Here is a 20,895-nt window from a genome sequence, read left to right as displayed (position 1 = left end):
TGTGGGCTGTCTCCCCGCTTTCTCGATGGTTCCTTTGGCTTTGCTGAAGCTTGTCAGTTTGATGAGGTCCCACTTGTCTATCTTATCTTTTATGGGCATGGGCACTTTGGGTTTTGATCGGGAATTGGTTGCCAGTTCCAGTTCCCATAAGGGTGTCTCCTCCTGTATTTTCTAAGGTTCTTATAGTTTGAGGTTTTACATTTAGGTCTCTGATCCATTTTGAGTTGATTTTTGTGTATGGGGATAGGTAGGGGTCCTGTTTCAATCTTCTGCATGTGGTCAGCTGGGTTTTCCCAGCACCATTTACTGAGTAGGTTCTCCTCTCCCCAGTAGTTGCTTTCTTAGTCTTGTAGTTGCTGACGTCCTTCTTGTCTTGGTGTGTAGGAGGCTTGGACTCAGATCTGCATCCAGCAGTCTTTAGTGGAGTTTGTGTAGGACTTGGGGACATACAGGTGTTGGACTCTTAACCTCTCACTCCATTTTTTTTCACACGTCCCTTTAAAGCAAAATGATTCAGTATCCTGAATCTCTGTGTGCTGTTTCATGAGGCACCGTATAAATCTTTATGAAAGGAGAAATGATACTTCAAACTACTTTTTAATGGAAATGCCACATCCTCTCTCTTTCATTGGGGAAAAATGATGCTCATCTGCAAGACTGCAAGTCTTCATCTACCCCGCATTTAAAATTAGATGTTTTAACTCGGTTCAGAGCTGGTTGTATAATTGTATAAAGCTACCTCTCCCAAATGGACAGGCTCCACTGTAGTAAGCACTGAGGTCTAGCCCTGGGTCTCTAGGAGGAGGTCAGAATTACCCAAGGCTGAGGGCGCTGCGAGGGTCTCCTTTTCTCCTTGACCTCCTAGACCGCCTTGGTACCATATTTGGTAGACTCTTAAATACTCTAACAATGAAACAAAACAAAACTTGGAGAGCAGCTCTGTTTCATCTCTTTTGTGCTGGGGGCTTCAGCTAAGATCCCTTTCAGCAGAATCTCTGTACATCTACAAAAGTCAAGACCGGGCTGCCTCCTTCCAGCACAGGCAGGTTCTCTCACAGGCACTGTCCTGTCTATGCCTTGCTGGTCTCAGAACATGGTGTGTTTTCATTCTTGGTTGCTGTTAGTCTGCCTTTCTGGAATTTCTACAGGTGTGTTCTGGGTCTGCCTTGTGTGTGTTATTCAGAATAAGTCAACTCCTCTTCTCTGCGACTCCCGTCTGAATAACTTAGAAGGCAGCTGTCCACATCTCCTAAATATCCTACTGTCTTTCCTAGGACATGGGTAACCATGCTGGCCAGCTAGTTTCTCATAATCGACTGCATATGGTTTTTCTAACCCTTCTCACCACCTAGTTACCCCTTTCTGAAACGGATGTCAGTTTATCAGTATCCCCTTTTAGGATGCATCACTCAGAACCGATCATAGTAGTTCCACAAATATAGTTTAACCTACCAGAGTACAGTGGGATTATTAACTGACTTCCTTTTTTTTTAGCTGTAAAGCATTAACTCTTGTTTTAATCAACATAATCACCCAGTGAGGTCGACAAGGCACCTCTATGTGGAAGAGGGATTCTAATCCTTGCTTTGGCAAGTTGACTTTCCTTCTCTGTAGAGTGATAATAACTGTGGAAGGTTTTGTGGCTCACATAGTCCTTACACACCTATTTCTTGTAAATAATGCTTTCCTTGGCCAGGCTTGGTAGCTCATGCCTGTAATCCCAGCACTTTGAGAGGCCGAGGTGGGAGGATTGCTGGAGCCCAGGAATTTGAGACCAGCCTGGGCTCTAACAAAAAAAAAAAAAATTAGCCAGGCATGGTGGCACATGAATGTAGTCCAGCTATTTTGGAGGCTGAGGTTGGAAGGATCACCTGAGTCCAGGAGGTTGAGGCTGTGATGAGCCGTGGTCATGCCACTGCACTCCAGCCTGGGAGACAGAGTGAGACTCTGACTTAAAGAAAAAATAATGCTTTTCTTGGTTACCTCATGGAGCTGTTTTGATTTAAACAAATACGCTAAGTAATAATCCAAAGAATTGTGTAACTGTGCAGACTAAGATAGCATTGAATTTTTTCTTTTCTTTTTTGAGTCAGAGTCGCACTCTGTCGCCCAGGCTGGAGTGCAGTGGCACACTCATGATTACTGTAGCATTGACCTGCTAGGCTCAGGTGATCCTCCTGCCTCAGCCTTCCAAGTAGCTGTAACTGCAGGCACATGCCACCACGCCCAGCTAAATTTTTGGCTTATTGTAGAGATGAGGTTTCACCAAATTGCCCAGGCTGGTCTTGAACCCCTGGGCTCAGGCAGTCCTTTCGCTTTTGCCTCCTGAAGTACTGGGATTACAGGCATGAGCCCCCGTGCCCAGCCAGTGTTGACTTTTTCTGGCAGATTTTTTTCTTTTTATTATTTTAAAAAAACAAAAACTCATTGAGTAAACACTACTAGTTCTAGAACTTTGGGGTGGGGTTTTGCATATATCTTAATATATGCATGTATCTTATTGAGCTAGGTAAGATTTTCTGTTTCACAATTTATTTAATAAGTACACCCAGGAGTTTCCAAGTCATTAGTGGTGAGAATGGGGGAGAATGAATCTCAATGCACTCATCGCACTGCGTATCACTGTGAGGTCCTCTGGCATGACATCAGTCAGCACAGTGGGCATGTGTCCCTTCTGACAAGACGCTACTGCTAGAGTTGCTGCCTGGACTTTAGGAGTGCCACAGACATAAGGGACTTCTATCAGCAAGTAAAGCAAATACGTCCCTTGTGGTCCATCTACGATCACCAGATGGGCAGATGGAGGAACTGTGCAGCCCGCACGCACCGGTGGCATTCAGATGCAGGTGCCCTTCCCTAACAAGACAGATCTCTGAACCGGCCACCCTCCTCTAGTCTGTAACATCAGTGGGCGTAAATCACGTACTGAGTACCCACTGTGCACCAGGCAAGGGCATCAGGGATACAGTGATGAACAAGAGCCTGTCCATATGTTCCTGGACATGCCTTGTAGACCTACGCAGCCCTGGGAGGACTGTCCCCGCCGGTGGCTGCTTGCACACTCACCCAGGGTCCACTCTAGGAGATAGCCAAGGATCTTCAGCCATCATAGAGACCCTGGCAATGGGGAAGGAGCGAGCCTATCTCGAGGTTCTTGTCACTGCTATTTGCTGAGGTTTCTCTCATGGAGAGCTGTTGGTTATGCACATCTTTAATTGTTATTTCTGAGTCTAGATTTTCCTGGGAACCCAGGCTCTATCCTTACTCCTTTCTTGTTAAGATTTGGACTTTAAAATCCACCTTTAGCTGGGCTCGGTGGCTCAGCCTGTAATCCCGCGCCTTTGGGAGGCTGAGGTGAGTGGATTGCCTTAGCCCGCGGGTTCGAGACCTGCCTGGGCAGCGAGACCTCATCTCTACAATAAATCAAAAAATTAGCCAGGCATGGTAGCTCACGCCTGTAGTTCTGGTTACTTGGAAGGCTGAGGCAGAAGGATAGCCGGAGCCCAGCAGGTCGAGGCTGTGGTGGCCGGAAGCAGCCACTGCACTCCAGTCTGGGTGACAGAGTGAGACTCCAACTCAAAAAACAAAAACAAAAAAAACCACCTTTAACTATGTATATTCTAAAGTTTTTAGTCTGAAGGTCGTTTTCTAGACTGTGAAAACAAAGCTGACTTCCTGTTTGCTCAGCATTTTTTTCTACCATTTGTTATATTTGCTTTATATTTGCCAACTCCTTTTGTTTTTTGTTTTGTTTGTTTTTTGAGTTGGAGTCTCACTATGCTGCCCAGGCTGAAGTGCAATGGCACACTTATGATTACTGCAGCCTTGACCTGCTGAGCTCAGGCAATCCCTCTGTCTCAGTCTTCTAAGTAGCTGGAACTGTAGGTGAATACCACCATGCCGGCTATTTTTTTTTTATTTATAGTAGAGACAAGAGCATGTCAAGTTTCCCAGGCTCATCTCGAACCCCTGGGCTCAGACAATCCTTTCATTTTGGCCTCCCAAAGTGTGGGGATTACAGGTGTGAGTCACCGTGTCCAGCTCTTTTTGGTTAATTTCTTGTCAGCTTAACAGTATTGATATGTTGAGTCATAATCAATGTCTTTGTATTTCTCTGACTATACATATTTGGAGGGAAAGAGTTGTGCTGGTGCCACTTACTGATGCCTTGCTCTAAAGGTCCGACTGGTTCTCAGACAGATGGGCCTGACTTTAGAATGTGCTTGGACTTTTCTCTTGTTAACCCGAGGCAGACACGATTCTGTTTAGTCATTCTGCATCAGATCTTCAGCAAGTTCACACCGTGGAATGAAACTTAGATTCTGTAGTGACCGAGGGAGGCATGCAATCTCTCTTGGCATCATTGTCCCAAATGTAAAGTGATTTTTCAGAATTCTCGCTCCTACTGCAAATACGCACCTGATTCTTTAAAAGAGTTACCTTATCCCTCTCATCGGCAGCAGTCTGAAAAAGACATGAGAATTTGGGATGCAAAGATGTTTTAAGTTGAGAGAAGAGCTTGGGCAGACAGGTAGGAATGAGCCTTGGGAAGTGTGGTGGAGGGAGTGGACAGTGGGTGGTGGGTGGGTGGAGGGAGCAGCGGAGGTGGTGAGTAGAGGGGGCTTCCAGTGGCGGGTGGAGGGTGGATGGAGCAGCAGACGGCAGTGGGTGGGTGGGAGGAGCAGACAGCAGTCCAGTGGAGTGGTCTTTGTTGGGGTGGAGGGAGTGGATGGCGGTGGAGGCCGGCGCTGCTGCCTGGCTGTAGCGGGGCTTTCTTGTCTACTGGAGACAGACAGTAGAGTGGACAGGCTGCAGCTGGGTTCCGTTACTAGAAAGCTCTGGACCTCAGTACTCAAGCTGATATGAGTGGAGGGTGTTGGTTCTGATATGTGTCAGGCCCATTGCCATGCCCCTTTCCTATGGGACAGGCTTTGTCCTCACCATGGTCCTTGAAGGAAGAAGGCTGCCTGTGAGAAATGAGGTGACTTGAGTTATTTACCTGGAATTGGGAGCACAGTGTTTTGAGGTTTGCTTTCAGAGCATGTGATCTTGAGTACATGTTCATAGGGTCCCTTAGGGAGAGATTTAAGGAAGGTTAAAGGTGTTGAAGCCTTTCCCTTGTCCTTGCATGAAATATCAAGTGGCAAGTGATCATGAAAAGGACAGGCAGGTGGCATCTCACTATTTGAGACAGAAATCTGCCTGGTTCCTATTTTAAGACTGTGGCAGCCCCCATAGTCCTGTTCTTTTATTTTATTTTATGTCTGGGTATCACTCTGTCACCTGGGCTGGAGTGTAGTGGCACTATCATGGCTCACTGTAGCCTTGACCTCCTGGGCTCATGTGATCCTTTCACCTCAGCCTCCTGAGTAACTGGAACTACAGGTGTGCGCCACCATACCTTGCTGATTTTTTTAAAAAATAATTTTTGTAGAGACAGGGTCTCACTGTGTTGCCAAGGCTGGTCTTGGGATTTTAAGTGTGAGTCACTGTGCCTGGCCTGTTCCTTTATTTTAAACACCTTACTTTATAATTTTTTTATTTTGCAAAGTCTTTAACATACCTTATTTCATCTTTTTCTGCTAAAATGTAAACTTTTAGGTCAGGGATCCAGCCTCTGAACTGTGCCCGGTATGTACTAGCCATTTGAACGAGGGACTGGAAGAGTAATGGAAAAAGAAGTTGAAAGAAGAATCGGGGAACACAGGGAAGCTGAAACTGAAGATGATTTTACTTAGAGAGTTTGGGCTATTGCTGGATCATCCTAGTGGCTCAAAACAGGAAGACTAGTGAGACGCAGGCACAACTGAGATGTGGGAGACGGCTGTGTCCCCCGGGCCAGTAACCTGGAATTGTCTGCTACCAGACTTCAGCAAGCTCTGTGATAGCAGTGCCTTATGAGGAGGAATCTGTGAAGATAATCAGTCTTCCTGCTTCAGCGGGTTCCAGAATATCCCGGGGTCAGTGGACTGTCATCACTCCACATCATGACAGGTGTGCCCACATCTTTCTTCCAAGTTGCACTTGGGCTGAGTGTGCCCTGCTTACACCAAAGAGCACCATCAAACAGTGGAGGAATTATGCTTTGGGGTCAGCTGTTGCGCTATTCTGGAAGCTTGGTCTGTCTCTTTTTGTTGAGGATTCTTCAGCCTCAGAGCCAGGAAGGGGCTTGGCTGTTTCATAGCAGCTGGTGGCTTTTGTCTGCTTTGGTGTCTCCCTTGGCTAGAAGGAAGCACAGACCCTCAGAGCTTGTGTTTTAAAGGGGGTCTTAGTCCAGTGCTGCTGTATGTATGAAGGAGAACCCCAAGAAACCTGGAACTTATTTATTAACGCTTTGTACTCTGAGACATCTCGTGGATCACCTATCAGCAACTCAACCGCACTTTTTAATGAAATTATGAAAAGCACACCAATTATTTTATTGTAACATTTGGCTTATCATGGACCTTTGGACATTGAGAAACTTATTTATGAACAAAAAAACAAAATCATGCAATTTGAATGAAAAACTTCAATGAAACATGCATTTTCAAAAAACTTGTGCTTGTATCAGTTTGTTCACCATCGATCTCTCTTTTTTTTTTTTTTTTTTGAGTTGGAGTCTCACTCTGTCGCCCAGAGTGGAGTGCAGTGGCCGCTCCCAGCCATTGCAGCCTCTACTTGCTGGGCTCCGGCAATCCTTCCGCCTCAGCCTTCCAAGTAGCTGGAACTACAGGCACGCGCTACGACACCCGGCTGAGTTTTTGATTTATTGTAGAGATGAGGTCTCGCTGCCCAGGCGGGTCTCGAACCCGCGGGCTCAGGCAATCCACTCACCTCAGCCTCCCAAAGGCGCGGGATTATAGGCTGAGCCACTGAGCCCGGCTCGTCAATCTCTTTATGTCTCCTCAGAGGGGACATCTGAGTGCAAAGAGTTAAAAATTGTATATTCTTACATGTTAAAACTTCAGTTATCTTCAAAGTACTCTTCGTTTGATGCAGTACACCTATCAGTATGCTTTTTCCACTGCTCAAAACAGTTTTTGAACTCGTCCATTTTGATGCCTTTTGGTGCGTCTGCCATTTTTTTGTTTTACCTCTTCTACATCAGCAAATTGTTTCTCTGTGAGGACTTTTTCATCCAGGAGGGAAAAAAAAGTTGCTTGGGGTGAGATCAGGTGAAAAGGGAGGGTGGGGCACAGGGGTCATGCCATTTTTGGTGAAAAACGACTGAACACTCAGCAAGGTGTGGGCAGGTGTGCTCATAAATCACCCATCATAAAATGGGCAAAGGCATTGAATCTCAAAAAAAAAAATCACTGAAGCTATACGCAGCCTCTCACAACAACACTAGCTGGTACACGGATGTCGATGGGTTCCTAGAACATTTATATAGTGGGGAAAGCCTGTACTACAAGGGGTCTGCCCTCCAAAGGATAATTCCATTTTTTGGGAGGGTTCCCCCTCCTATGAGTAACTGTGACACATGTACCTGGTCTGGAACAACCGGATGAAGGATAGGCCCTTATCTTTGGGAAACGATTGTGGTTTGGTACAGAGTGAAGAGAGACTTGCACATTTTAGTTCACCTCAGTGTTTCTCAACCATGTTTCCGTCACTGCTTTCTCCAACAGCCATTTTAGACATTTTCCTAGTTGTCCCCTTGCTTCACCAGATTTAAGGCAAATGAGGCAGATGAGCTTTGTACCATCTAAGACTTCTCCACCATCTACCACAAGAAGCAGTTTTCACCCTTTGGGGGCAGTCCTGCCCTGTGAAGAAGGCATGCTTCACATACTTCTATACTGTTTAATTTTTTTTTTTGAGTTGAGGTCTCACTCTGTCGCCCAGGCTGGGGTGCAGTGGCACACTCATGGCCACCCCAGCGTTGACCTGCTGGGTTCTGGAGATCCTTCCCGCCTCAGCCTTCCAAGTAGCCAGAACCACAGGCACACGCTACCACATACGGCTAATTTTTGATTTTTTTATTGTAGAGACGAGGTCTTACCAAGTTGCCCAGGCTGATCTCGAACACACGGGCTCGGGCAGTCCACTCACCTCGGCCTCCCAAAGTGCTGGGATTACAGGCTGAGCTACCAAGCCTGGCCTATGCTGTTTAATTTTTTAAAAACATGTATTATTTTAGGACTATAAAAGAGAGGACTCGGAAAGGTCATGACACAAGAAAGAACTGATCTGCATTTGAACTGAGGGGTGACTCCACACTAGAGGGCCAGAGCTACCCTGGGGTGGCCTCTCACCAGGCACAGGAAGTGGTGGTGCTGCTGCAAACCAGAGCAGAACAGGCAGAGGGGAGTCAGGGAGGATGCGCAGCGGCCCAGATGCCCAGGAGGCTGTTTTCTTTCTTAGTCTTCATTTTCTTTGCACATTGCCGGTATTGGATGAGAGGGACATTGGCGAGCTTCAGGGAGGAGCCCAGACAGGACTCCTCCTGGCCCCTGGATCACTTGCACACCGTGCCTTGTTGTGAGAAGGGCTGTGAGGTGCTGCCTCGAGGAGCCACGTGTCAGGAAAGGAAGGGCGAGCATGTGAAGGGAGGGACTGCCGTGGGTTTGAAGGGACCAGTGGGAAGTCCGTGTCAGGAACTTGGGGAGGTCGAGTAAAGTAAGCCTTGAAGAAGAGTAGAGGAAATGGTGTTTTATAAACAAGCTGGAAGAGTGTTTTTTAAGTAAACTAGAGTGAAATTTCCATGAGGTATAACTAATGAGATGAGTTTATAAGTAATCTTTTTAGGCTAACTTTCTTTTGATGCAAAGAAGAAAAATGTCAGCATTTTCTGCCTGATGTTCAGAAATGGAAGCTTTTTATTTTATTATATATGTTTTTGAGTTGGGGTCTCACGCTGTCACCCACGCTGGAGTGCAGGGGCATGGTCATGGCTCACGGCAGCCTTGACCTCCTGAGCTCAGGTGATCCTTCCACCTCAGCGTCTCCAGTAGCTGGTGTACACTACCAAGCCCGGCTAATTTTTTTATTTTTATTTTTTAGAGAAGAGGTTTCACTGTGTTGCCCAGGTTGGTCTCACACTCGTGAGCTCAAGCAATCTGCCCGCCTTGGCCTCCCAAAGTGCTGGGATTATAGGCATGAGCCACTACTCCTGACCCTAAAATTTTTTTTAGATGGAAACAGCCCCCCCTCCTTTTTTTTTTTAAAAAGCAGAATCTTGCTCTGTCACTCAGACCGGAATGCAGTGGTGCATTGGTGTTCACTGCAGCCTCAAACTCCCGAGATCCTCCCACCTGAGCCTCTCAAGTAGCCAGGACTATAGGTGCATGCCACCATGCCTGGCCTTTTTTTTTGTAGTGACAGGGTCTCACTATGTTGCCCAGGCTGGTCTTGAACTCTTGACCTCAAATTATCCTCCCACCTTGGCCTCCCAAAGTCCTGGGATAACAGGCATGAGACACCACACCTGGCTAGTTAATCATTTTTATTGGTCAAAATTTACTTTATAAAATTGCTTTCAGTCACTTGTTTTTAAGAGATAATGCTGTTTATCTGACTTGACTGCATAAAGCTCACCTATCAAAAAAATATTAGCAGTATTTAGATAGAAAATTCCATGTTGCTCCTTTAGTTAAAGGAAAACCCTAAGTCAAAACCAGCCATTATTGGCTGTGGATGCATTCCTAGTTTTAGTTTTTAGTTGCTCATATGGGTCCTTGAGTTTTGCATATATGTAATTAGGAATGTCTTCTGTGCACACGGTTAGTCTTGGAGACAGCATCACCTGGACAGAATGCCATTCCACAACCATTCACTGGTAGAGCCAGGATTTGAACCCAGGTCCATCTGCCTCTAGTGCTTGAGTTTCCTATGTCATCAGTCCCTTGACGAGAACTGTTAACAGCAAAGGTGAAAACTTCTCACCAGGATCTACTAGGGAATTTCAGGTTAGGTCTGTCATCACTTTGTGGTTTGGGGCATGGCACTGAATCTGTTGGGCACATTTTGAACAAAGGAAACATAAATACAGTCTTATATTTTTGTGGTTAAATAATGATTGGTCTCATTTGGTATAAGAATTACTGTCACCATCCTGTAAAAAACTCCATACTCCTCCAACATAATTTTATCTCCACATTTGGAAAAAAAAAAACAAAGAGAAAAATGTCTCTTCAGTGTTTGATTACTGGTCCAATTGTGTAGACAACTTAGAGTAGGAAGGGGATTTAGTACAGTCGGCAAATGCATTGTCCTCTTGTGTAGATGGGATTGGATCTGGAGATGGCCCAGAGCAAAGACAGGTGGAGCCAGGCTGGGAACCAGAGCAGAACGCCCCATGCCCTGGCATATGATGATGTTCTTTGGATTTATCAGAATGCATCTTGTAGTTGAGAGTACCTTCACTTTTTTTTTTTTTTTTTGAGTGGAAAGTCTCACTCTGTCTCCCAAGCTGGAGAGCAGCAGCACCATCATGGCTCACTGCAGCCTCAAATTCCTGGGTTCAAGTGATCCTCCCAGCTCAGCCTCCTTAGTAGCTGGGACTACAGGCATGCACCACCACACCCAGCTAATTAAAAAAATGTTTTGTAGAGATGGGGGTCTCACTATGTTGACTAGGCTGGTCACAAACTCCTGGGCTCAAGCAGTCCTCCCATCTTTGCCTCCCAAAGTGCTGGGATTGCAGGTGTGAGCCACCACACCTTGCCATGCCTTCACTTTGGAAAAAAATTAACTCACAATTAGAATTTGCTTTTCATAGTGAATGCTTAAAGAATACTGTTTTCTCCTTTTCTTTGCCTATCGCCTTCTGTACCCCACTTCCAGTTATATGTGGAGAATTACTTTTTCTGTCCACCTAGAACAAGTTTCCAGTGTGAAAACATAATCAAGGCTTAAGAAATGCATCTGCCAATTTAATATTTATTCCTTTTCTACAGGTGCCATAATAAATGGACTTCTTGATAGGTTGGAAGGGACACATTATCCAAGGACGTTTATCTGAGTTGTCAGAGGAGCAATGGCCGCTTCCTGCTTTTCAGGACAAACTGTGTCCCTGGGTCAAGATCTTCTAGCATTGCTGTTTTCTCCTTTCCTGTTTCCCCATCCAGATGCCCACATAACCCAAACTGGCATGAAATAAAAATAGATATGTTTTTCAGGGACCGGGCTCCAAGAGATAGTAATCAAAGCACATGAGACAGACAGCTTTACGTTGTACCTAAAACAGCCTCTTTTTCTACCTTCTGTAGAGTTCTCCTTATAAAACTGTCTTTTGTAAACTAACCTCCAGGCCAAATTTAACACATTGCATAGTGTTCATTATCTTAATAGGAAAATATAAACTCATTGGATTTCCTCTTGTAATTCTGGTTAAGTAAATCTATAGTTTAAGTGAATTATCTGTTACTCTGTCAGAGCTGTCGAGCAATTATTCCTCTAACCTGGAATGGCTAAGTGATAGAGTATTTAGTGAAGTCATTTGCTGTCTGTCAAAGCAGAAGCCTCACCTCTTGGTGGTGGTGGGGGGTCTCTAAAAAAAAACACGGGAGTGGTCTAATTATGTGCTGGGGGTCTCTCGGGCTCGGGTGCATGGTGAGTTTGTAAGAGGGGAACATGTAATGTAGACTTTCCATGTATTTGACCTGGGAAATGGAATCTTTCTCCCACCTTGAGAAGTTGACAGACACGAAAAGAGACTGTGATTGAGTGTGACACTTTGGGTTCGTGTTTTTGAGACTGGGTGCTGGTTTTCTCTGTTATGTGGCTTAAAGGCAAGCTAGCTGGTTCTTGCACATCTGCCCTGATGCTGCTGGTCAGTGGCTCTCGGAAAGGGCCTGAATGCAACCCCCAGGCCTGTGCTCTGGCACAGGAACCTAGGGCATCTCACGCAGCCTTGCTCAGCTCCCCAGGACTGGTGTAGACTGGAACTTGAAGGGACCTCCTTGTGACCAAATTGTCGTGTCAGTAATTAAACCCAACTGTGCTTATGGACTGTTACATTTCTACTGTTCACTGCTATTTCCAACGATGTTGTTAATTGACTCCCAAGCTCCTTGGCATCTTCACCTCTGCTGAATGTTCAGGAGACAGATAATTACAGGGTGTTTCCTTTTTCTCAGCTGTGTTCTTCTTAATAACTCAGATTGATTAGCTCCTTTAAGGACTCTAGGACAAGGAAAAGCTTAAGAACTTGAGCCTGTGATTTTTAACAATGTTTTGTTTAAATTCTATTTTTAAAAATTGAGATTTATCATCTTATTAAGAAAGGATCTTTCAAAACCTATGTGTAGCAGTTAGTTTTAGCATGTACAATAGCAGAGCATTTGTGGTGGGAAGCTTTCATTGTATAATTCTGCAAGTAAAAAGTTAATTCATTTTCTTTTAGTGTTATCAGCTGTTTGAGTGTCAGGTACAGTGCTGGGTACTAAGAATCTAAAAATGAATGCTTTTCCTTCCTGTAAGGAATCTAATAGGATAGAAACTGCTTAAACAGAATTTCAAGATGTGCCGTAAATACAATAATTAGTACTGAGGAACTTGTGTGTGTTTAGTTTATAGAAGGCAAACGGTTGCTTTCTATTAAGCTGAACAGTTACCAGAACTTTCCAGGCAATAAAACTATTGGGTTGATATGTCTTGGTCAGCTGAGATACTCTATAAAATTCCATGTATCAGAATCCTCTATCTGTTTTTGAGTAGGGTGATTAGTGACTTAAACCTTAAGTCATAGCTGGTGCCGTATTGTAATATGCTCTTAAATTCTTATCACTTCCTGTGTGTCATGGATAGCAGTCTGCTTTATCTTGATGGATTTTTCTGTTCAAAATTTCATATGACACTGTTTTCACCAAAAATTTGTTATTAGTTACTGAAGCTATAACAGTTGATGTAGTCATCAACAAACTTCATTGAGTATGGTTTGCTCTCTGTCACAGCTGTGGTCTTGAAGTGAATGAAGGCCGAGCACGTTGTGAGTCAGCGGTTTCTGAGCTTTAGAGAAATTCTCCAAAAAGTTACTTACCTGGTGCTATTAAACAGACAACCTCAAGTTTATACTAATTACAGCCCTAATCTTAATTTCCATCCTAGCCCTAGGACTTGCCTATGAATGAATTCAAGAAGGATTAGAATGAATTGAATATGGTAATAAGTTTAAAATAAAATAAATAATTCGGACTCGTTAGACTAGGATTCTATCACAATTACCAAAATGCCCTCCTTTGCAGGCCAAGCACGTTATGAGTCAGCGGTTTCTAAGCTTTAGTGAAATCCTCCTGAAGTCAGTTAACTTGTCTTTCAGATTGCTTCCAAGTATGATCATCAAGCAGAAGAAGATCTTCGCAATTGGATCGAAGAGGTGACAGGCATGAGTATTGGCACCAATTTCCAGCTGGGCCTCAAGGATGGCATCATCCTCTGCGAGTGAGTCGGCCGCGTGTCTGCTCCGGCCTCTCCAGGCCTTCCCAGGCTCCTGCCGGACTCCCCTCCTTCCCAGTCCAGGGTGTCAGGCCTTGATGTTATTCTGCAAATATGTTGAATGCTTTTCTTCACTGATGTTGAGAGAACCAACTTTATATTCCAATCCCTGTTCTCGTGTGACAAATAATTAAGGTATTTCTCATATTTTTTCTTTTCAGACTCATAAACAAGCTGCAGCCTGGCTCAGTGAAGAAGGTCAACGAGTCCTCCTTAAACTGGCCTCAGGTAACAGGCAGATCAACAACCTCCCTCTGGTTCTAGTTGGTTACTTTTTATAGAGTGAAAGCTTGATTTCGGTTTTGGTTTGGTTTGTTTTTAAATTTTTTTACAGTTTTAAAATAGACCTTTTAGCAGAAATTTGTGCACATGGCTACATTTACTTTTTTTTGCCATTTTAAAATTACTTACTGAGCTAGTTCTGCAATTATTGGTGGTTTAGCTTAGACTTTTTCCTGTATTTAGTCTGTCTACATTCAGAAAGGGTTTGACACAGCTGACATAGAAATACAACCTGGACCATAAGGATAAACAAGGGAAAAAGTAAAGCATTTCACTTAACAACAGTTGACTGTAGAACACTGTATCATGAACATTCATGAACAACAGTTGATTGTAGAACACTGTATCATGAACATTCATGAACATACTCTTAGTTCATGAATGTGCATGAGTAAGTAAAATTGGATATTTATTTGGTCTTGAGTATTCGTATTAAGATATGAAAGAATGAGCAGTTAGTAACCACTGATTTATTTTGATATTAAAATTAAAATACATAATGAATTACTTGATAACCTGGGTAATTATCTAACTTTTTTTTATTCGGAGTTTTAAGTCTGTTGCCCAGGCTGGAGTGCAATGGCATGCTCACGGCCACCCCAGCATCAGCCTGCTGGACTCTGGCAATCCTTCCGCCTCAGCTTTCCAAGTAGCCGGAACTACAGGCGTGCACTACCACACCCTAATTTTTTATTTTATTTTATTTTATTGTAGAGATGAGTTCTCGCCAAGCTGCCCAGGCTGGTCTCGAACCAGCAAGCTCAAGCAACCCACTCGCCTCAGCCTCCCAAAGTGCTGGGATGACAGGTTGAGCCAGCGAGCCTGACCAATTATCTACCTTTGACAAAGAAAATTCCGGGCCTGGAGAGTTCTGACACAAAATTCTTCAACTATATAAGGAAAATATTGCCCTTAAAAATTGAAAAAAACTTAACTGCTTAAAAATGTTAAAACTGTTATGTGACCCACACTGAAATTCTTTTTTTTTTCTTTCCTTTTCCACAGAGAGCTGTGCTTAGTGTGTATTGGTTTGAATCATTGTCTGGCAGCTTTCTGTCTGGCATCTTGTAACTGGTCATAAAGACTTAGAACTCTTAGATATTATAAATGTCAGTATTTAGTTTCAAAGTTAATGACTCTTTTTCTTCTAGTTGGAGAATATCGGCAACTTTATTAAAGCTATCCAGGCTTATGGTATGAAACCACATGACATATTTGAGGCAAATGATCTCTTTGAAAATGGAAACATGACCCAGGTTCAGACTACTCTGGTGGCCCTTGCAGGTCTGGTACGTACATGTCTTTAGTGGCTGGTTAAAAAATCCCCACCACATCGGTCATGAACTGTGTCATTGCTTTCCCATTGTTCAGACCAGGTTTGGGAGTTGGGGGGAGGGCTGTCTCTTCTGTAATTATTGTGGAAGAGCTGCTGACACCAGCCGCCTAGGATGAGATAGCTTAATTAGAATACATGCATTCCAAACAGCTTAGTGTATTACTGAACAGCCTTAAATATTTTTCATCTCTAGTTTGGGCCTTTGTCTATGAACATGTCATTTCTTTGTTGTTCCTTCTGTGAAACTCTTGATATTGATATAAGCGTTCCTTTTCAGTTAGTGTGTATGTTTCTGTCTAGGCTAAAACAAAAGGATTCCATACAACGATTGACATCGGTGTTAAGTATGCAGAAAAACAAACAAGACGTTTTGATGAAGGAAAGTTAAAAGCTGGCCAAAGTGTCATTGGTTTGCAGGTAAGCAATGAGGTGTTGCGTATTCAGTTACTTACTCAGTATCAGCGATTCTTGCCATTAAAATGTTAAGCTTCTCCTAAGTAAACAATAGATAGAAGTACTATAATGTGAATTTGGGGGATAGATTCATGGTTTTTACAGTTCATATGTGTTTAAAGTCCATGAGACGATGATGGTAGTGTTAGAACAAACCTTTGGGCATGCCACCTGACTCCTGACTTGACAATTATTTCTTCAGGCAATAAAAATTTTCTTCTAACCATATTTATTTATTGGAAGAAAATGCACTTTATAAATTCCTAAATGTTGAGGTGATTTTACAAAACCTTAACCCCTAAGTCATTTATTTACACTAGTAAAGCATGACGCGGCAGTCAGGTCCTGTTACAATCTAATTCTTCACAAATACGAATTCACTTTTTCTTTCCCCCCCACTCTGTTCTCCTAGAGTGTCGTGAAAACATCATTGTTAAGTGTCCTAAATGCCATGGGTTTTACCCTCCAGTACCTGCATGATACTGTGTCCCCTGTGGACCTAGTCTATGGGAGGTGGTTTCTATGTAGCACAAAATTGTGAGAAATTGGAAACCAAAATTTCCAAACAGCAGTCAGGTGGTTACTCAACATCTAAAAATGGTAACCCTACAATTTGAAAAGATAGGTTAAGGGGGAAAAAAATCAGGTCATAAAATACTGTGATCAGTGGAATTTTTTTTTTTTTAATAAAAATGCACGTGCACGTTTTTATATATATGAAGGAGGACTCAAAAAAAACACAATTTTTTTGGAGGCCAGGCCCCTTGTAGCACAGGCTTCCTCCTCCAAGGAAGTGTTCTAGGAGCCCATCAGCATCAGTGTATCAGCTAGCGTTGTTGTGAGAGACTGTGTTTGGCTTCTGTGAATTTTGGGGGGAGATTCTTTCCATGTGTTTGCCCATTTTATGATGGATAATTTATGAACACAACTGCCCACACCTTGCTGAGTGTTAAGCAGTTTTTGACCAAAAAAATCTGTGACCCCCCTATTCCTTACCCTCCCTATTCACCTGATTTTGTTTCCCTGGATTAAAAAAGTCCTCAGAGGGAAACATCTTGCCACCGTGGAAGAGGTGAAACAAAAGACAGCAGAAGCACTAAAAGGCATCAAAATTGACAAGTTCAAAAACTGTTTAGAGTGGTGGAAAAGCATTCGCTAGGTGTATTGCATCAAACAGAGAGTACTTGGAAGGTGACTGACGTTGAAGCACCTTCAACGTCAGTCAAGCTGGGAATAAATACACAATTCTTATAAATTCCATTCTTTTGTGGTCCCCTCGTATATGTGTATATATGCATGTGCATCTATAGATACAAACACGAGTAAAAAACTAGGATATTCACAAACGTTGACAGCAAATGTCTGGATGGGGGTGTCACAATGATATCATCCCCTTCCTTTTTGCGTGTATTTGTTTTTTAAATTTTCTCCCAGTGAATGGGTCTTTTTTTTTTTTTTTTTTACATCAGGGACTCCCTTTGTCACCCAGGCTGGAGTGCAGTGACACAATCACACCTCACTGTAGTTTCAACCTTCTGGGCTCAAGCAGTCCTTCCACCTCAGCCTCTTGAGTAGCTGGGACTATAGGCATACACCACCACCATGCCCAGCTGATTTTTTTGTAGAGATGAGGTCTCATTCTGTTGGTCAAGCTGGTCTGAATTCCTAGGCTTAAGCAATCCTCCTGCTTTGGCCTCTTAAAGTGCTGGGATTACAGGCATGAGCCACCTTGCCCAGCCAATAAATCTTATTTTTAAAGAAAAAAGGCCAACAGTAGAACACATACTTAACCAGTAGAACAAGGTATACCAGTTGGGTCTGAAGCCATATTGTCTCAGTGGGGAAGAGAAGTGAAGTATTATTCCTCTGAATTTGGAGTTCAGGTCCCTCATTCTGCCTCTCTCTAGCTCTGTCAAGGGGTGTGAGAGTTGGAGAGATGAAATGTGGTTCTTGTGAAAATGTTGACGATTTTGGAACTTGAAGCCTTTGTGAAGCTCCCAGAGAAAACTCCTGGAATTTGCTTCAATGTCTTGCGTAAAAGGATTCTGGAATAGACCCGCATATTCCCTGGCCTAAGATTGCTTTTGTCCATTCACGTGACTAAACAGCACCTTTTACTTTGGTTGTCTGGGCTATAGAGAGTGGGGAAGAAATCGCCCATGATGCTGCCACCGTAATGACTTTTAGTCATTTAGTCCATTCATCTGCTCGTATGCATGCTTATACATGGTTAATTATGAGGTTTCATATACAGTGGATCTTTTGAGAACAAAATGTGTTACAGGTGGCATTTGACATTTGTTTGTGGAGTGCACAGAGGAGACTTTGTCTCTAGTGAGGAACCTCAGCTCAGGAACTTGCTGGCTGCGCCTCTTTCTTCCTGTTAGTAGCACAAAAAGTTTGTTTCTATTGTATATGGACATCTGATAACTTGTACTTATTTTATTTTTAACTTAAAAGATGGGAACCAACAAATGTGCCAGCCAGGCAGGTATGACGGCTTATGGGACTAGGAGGCACCTTTATGATCCCAAGATGCAAACTGACAAACCTTTTGACCAGACCACGATTAGCCTGCAGATGGGCACTAACAAAGGAGCCAGCCAGGTATGTGATACCTCTTTATACTTGTGAAAGAGAACCAAAGGGCTGTTTCACATTAGCACATACCTGATTCTTATTCACTAAGAGTTCTAAGTTGGTGCTTTTTGTATAGTTTTTAGTGTATTCCTTCAGAAAAGTAGATTTTGCTGGGAGAGCAGAAGAGCCCAAGGACCTTTTCTGTTGCAACAGAAGAATGGTGTGTCTCATGGTTTTTATTGGCAGTTAGAGCAGCTGGTTTTTCTACCTACCCAGAGGAAGAAAAGACGTGCATTACAGTGTTGTTACTTAAAGCCGGGCTTAGTGGCTCAGCCTGTAATCCCAGCACTTTGGGAGGCCGAGGCGAGTGGATTGCCTGAGCCCACGGGTTCAAGACCCACCCGGGCAACTTGGCGAGACCTCATCTCTACAATAAACCAAAAATTAGCTGGGCATGGTAGGGTGCGCTTGTAGTTCCAGCTACTTGGAAGGCTGAGATGTAAGGATCACCGGAGCCCAGCAGGTCAAGGCTGCGGTGGCCAGGAGTGTACCACTGCACTCCAGTCTGGGTGACAGAGTGAGACTCCAACTCAAAAAATAAAAAATAAAAAAAAGATCCAAGTACAGTTGCTCATTTAAATGCTAACCTAAAAAAAGGAGCTCTTAATTAAGTTGGTAGATAAAATTGCCTGGTTTTCTACTATAAACTGTTTAGCTAGCATTCCTGTTAAATGTGTCGATAAAAGTAGATGGAAATGCAACCGTCTACTTAAATGTAGCATTCCAACACCACATCCAAGATGGAGGCATTTCCTTGTTAAACATGGATCAGAAGAGGTTCTGATCTCACTTGAGAGCAGACAGGTCTCACATCCAAAACAACTGAGGATAAGATTTGAAAAACATCTTCTTAATGACCCCGGGGTGGTTTATTGTTTGTCCTTTATGGAACACGTCCTGCTAGGTGTGACACTGTATCTTTCATAGTTGCCGCTCAAGTTCATTTCTCATCAGTCTGGGAGTGTGTGCTTGACATAAGTGGAGAAGTGAGATACAAGTTACTGTACTCTAAAAAAGAGGGGAGTGGCTGTTCTGAAGCAGTTCAAGGTCTGCTCAGCAGAATTTTTGTTGAACATAAGCTTTTAACACTGGTAACCTGGATCGTGTATTATGGTCATGATGGGCATTCAAATGTAACTTCCAACTTGAGACCACAGTATGTCCATTAGCGAACACACGTGCGTACCCTGGGATCTAAAATAAAATTTTAAAATGTAACTTTCAGGTGTGCCAGCATCATGCTTTGTTTTTCCATTCCTCACGTCTAATCCTTTCCTAGATTCAAAGTAGGTAGTACTGTTCTGCATTTTGCATATGAGAAACCTAAAACTAAAAGTAAGTCAACTTGTTGGAAGCCACATAGCTATTTTATAGCAGAGTAAGGATTTGAAGGAAAGTTGATCTAGCTTGAAAACCAACTAATATTGCTTCATAGTAGTGATTCGGTATCAGGATATTTTTGTTAAGATAGCCTTATCACAAACCAAATGAGTTATTGTACTAGTGTTCATAATCAATGTGAATTTTATAATTTGTAAAATATTCATAAGAATAGAGTCTAGCTGCTGTTTTAACTCTTATGCTATGTTCTAATACCAGGCGGGGATGTTAGCACCAGGTACCAGAAGAGACATCTATGATCAGAAGCTCACATTACAACCCGTGGACAACTCAACAATTTCTCTGCAGATGGGTACCAACAAAGTTGCTTCTCAGAAAGGAATGAGTGTGTATGGGCTTGGGCGACAAGTGTATGATCCCAAATACTGCGCTGCTCCGACAGAACCTGTCATTCACAATGGAAGCCAAGGAACGGGAACAAATGGGTCGGAAATCAGTGATAGCGATTATCAGGCAGAATACCCAGATGAATATCATGGCGAGTACCAAGATGATTACCCCAGAGATTACCAATATGGTGACCAAGGCATTGATTATTAGAGTCACACAGAGGAGCTCAGTATTTAGTCTGTTGTTTTTATTCAGTGAGAACCAAGCTAGCCTTGAGTAATTTTTATCTTGTCTTCCTAAAACACTATTATACTTATTGTACCTAAAAAAAAAATGCCTTACATACATTCCTTTTTCCTTTTTCTGCCTCTTCCCTAAATAGTTGCCTTTTAATGCTGTAAAGCTAAATCCTACAGCATAACCAGTGACTTGCATATGAAGTAAAGAGGAATACTGTGAAAGGGGAGTGCTCTGTACAGCCAGCTCTTTGATTAAAGGTCTATGCATTTTTACAGCCTTACACTTAAACTGGTATTCTCAAATAATAGGAAACTATTTTTTTTTACAATTTAGTGTATCTGGTTCTACATGGAAGACTAAAACTCATGCTTATTGCTAAATGTGGTCTTTGCCAACTAAATCTAAGATGCAGCATTTTAGAAACTTACATATCATTGTTCTGCAGTATTGTTTGCTGATTTTTAAATAAAGTCCTGACCAGTGTGCATTTGTGATCACATGTGTACTCATTCTCTTACTAGTGGACAAGGCCTTTTTGGAGTGGTGTTTCTAGGAGTGTGGACAGAAGTGGCCGGCAGACATTTAGGTCCAGGAGGTGCGTCTGCCCTTCCTGTTTGTGCCAATGTATCGATGTGGAGTTGCTCAGTTTTCTTCAACTGTATTTATTGCTGCATTTCTCAGCATAAACTTATCCCATTGTATTTTTTATAAATAAATATTTTTTTTGAACATTCATATGAACCACAGGCTGATTATTTTCTGGCTAGCTTCTCAACAGGTAGAGTTAAATT

At 43.0% G+C, this 20,895-nt stretch overlaps 1 protein-coding gene across 3 annotated transcripts; it reads left to right on the top strand.

Annotated features, from left to right (window-relative positions):
* The first annotated feature begins 13,201 nt into the window (after positions 1-13,201).
* On the top strand, positions 13,202-20,845 carry CNN3 (calponin 3). 3 transcript variants are annotated; one of them, XM_008053069.2, is made up of 6 exons: positions 13,250-13,368; positions 13,584-13,650; positions 14,856-14,993; positions 15,341-15,457; positions 17,954-18,100; positions 19,733-20,845. In XM_008053069.2, exons 1-6 carry the CDS (start codon positions 13,313-13,315, stop codon positions 20,072-20,074), a joined length of 867 nt encoding a protein of 288 aa, XP_008051260.1. In that variant the 5' UTR covers positions 13,250-13,312; the 3' UTR covers positions 20,075-20,845. The 3 variants fall into 3 exon arrangements, with proteins under 3 accessions (XP_008051261.1, XP_008051260.1, XP_021565652.1); XM_008053070.1 differs by lacking the exon at positions 17,954-18,100 and having other exon boundaries at positions 13,202-13,368; XM_021709977.1 differs by lacking the exon at positions 14,856-14,993 and having other exon boundaries at positions 13,251-13,368.
* The last annotated feature ends 50 nt before the right edge of the window (positions 20,846-20,895 follow it).

The sequence above is a fragment of the Carlito syrichta genome, unplaced genomic scaffold, assembly GCF_000164805.1.
Source record: "Carlito syrichta isolate Samal-C Ts95f unplaced genomic scaffold, Tarsius_syrichta-2.0.1 Scaffold287811, whole genome shotgun sequence".
Taxonomy (NCBI): Eukaryota; Metazoa; Chordata; class Mammalia; order Primates; family Tarsiidae; genus Carlito; species Carlito syrichta.
The sequence above is the reverse complement of the archived record's forward strand: the minus strand, read 5'-3'. Positions and strand labels throughout refer to the sequence as shown.

Bases quoted from the DNA above. Each gene is read 5' to 3' on its own strand.
- CNN3 (XM_008053069.2), top strand. From the start codon at position 13,313: ATGAGTATTGGCACCAATTTCCAGCTGGGCCTCAAGGATGGCATCATC. The intron at 13,651-14,855 runs GTAACAGGCAGA...TTTTTCTTCTAG, and splicing joins CCTCCTTAAACTGGCCTCAG to TTGGAGAATATCGGCAACTT. The intron at 15,458-17,953 runs GTAAGCAATGAG...TTAACTTAAAAG, and splicing joins AAAGTGTCATTGGTTTGCAG to ATGGGAACCAACAAATGTGC.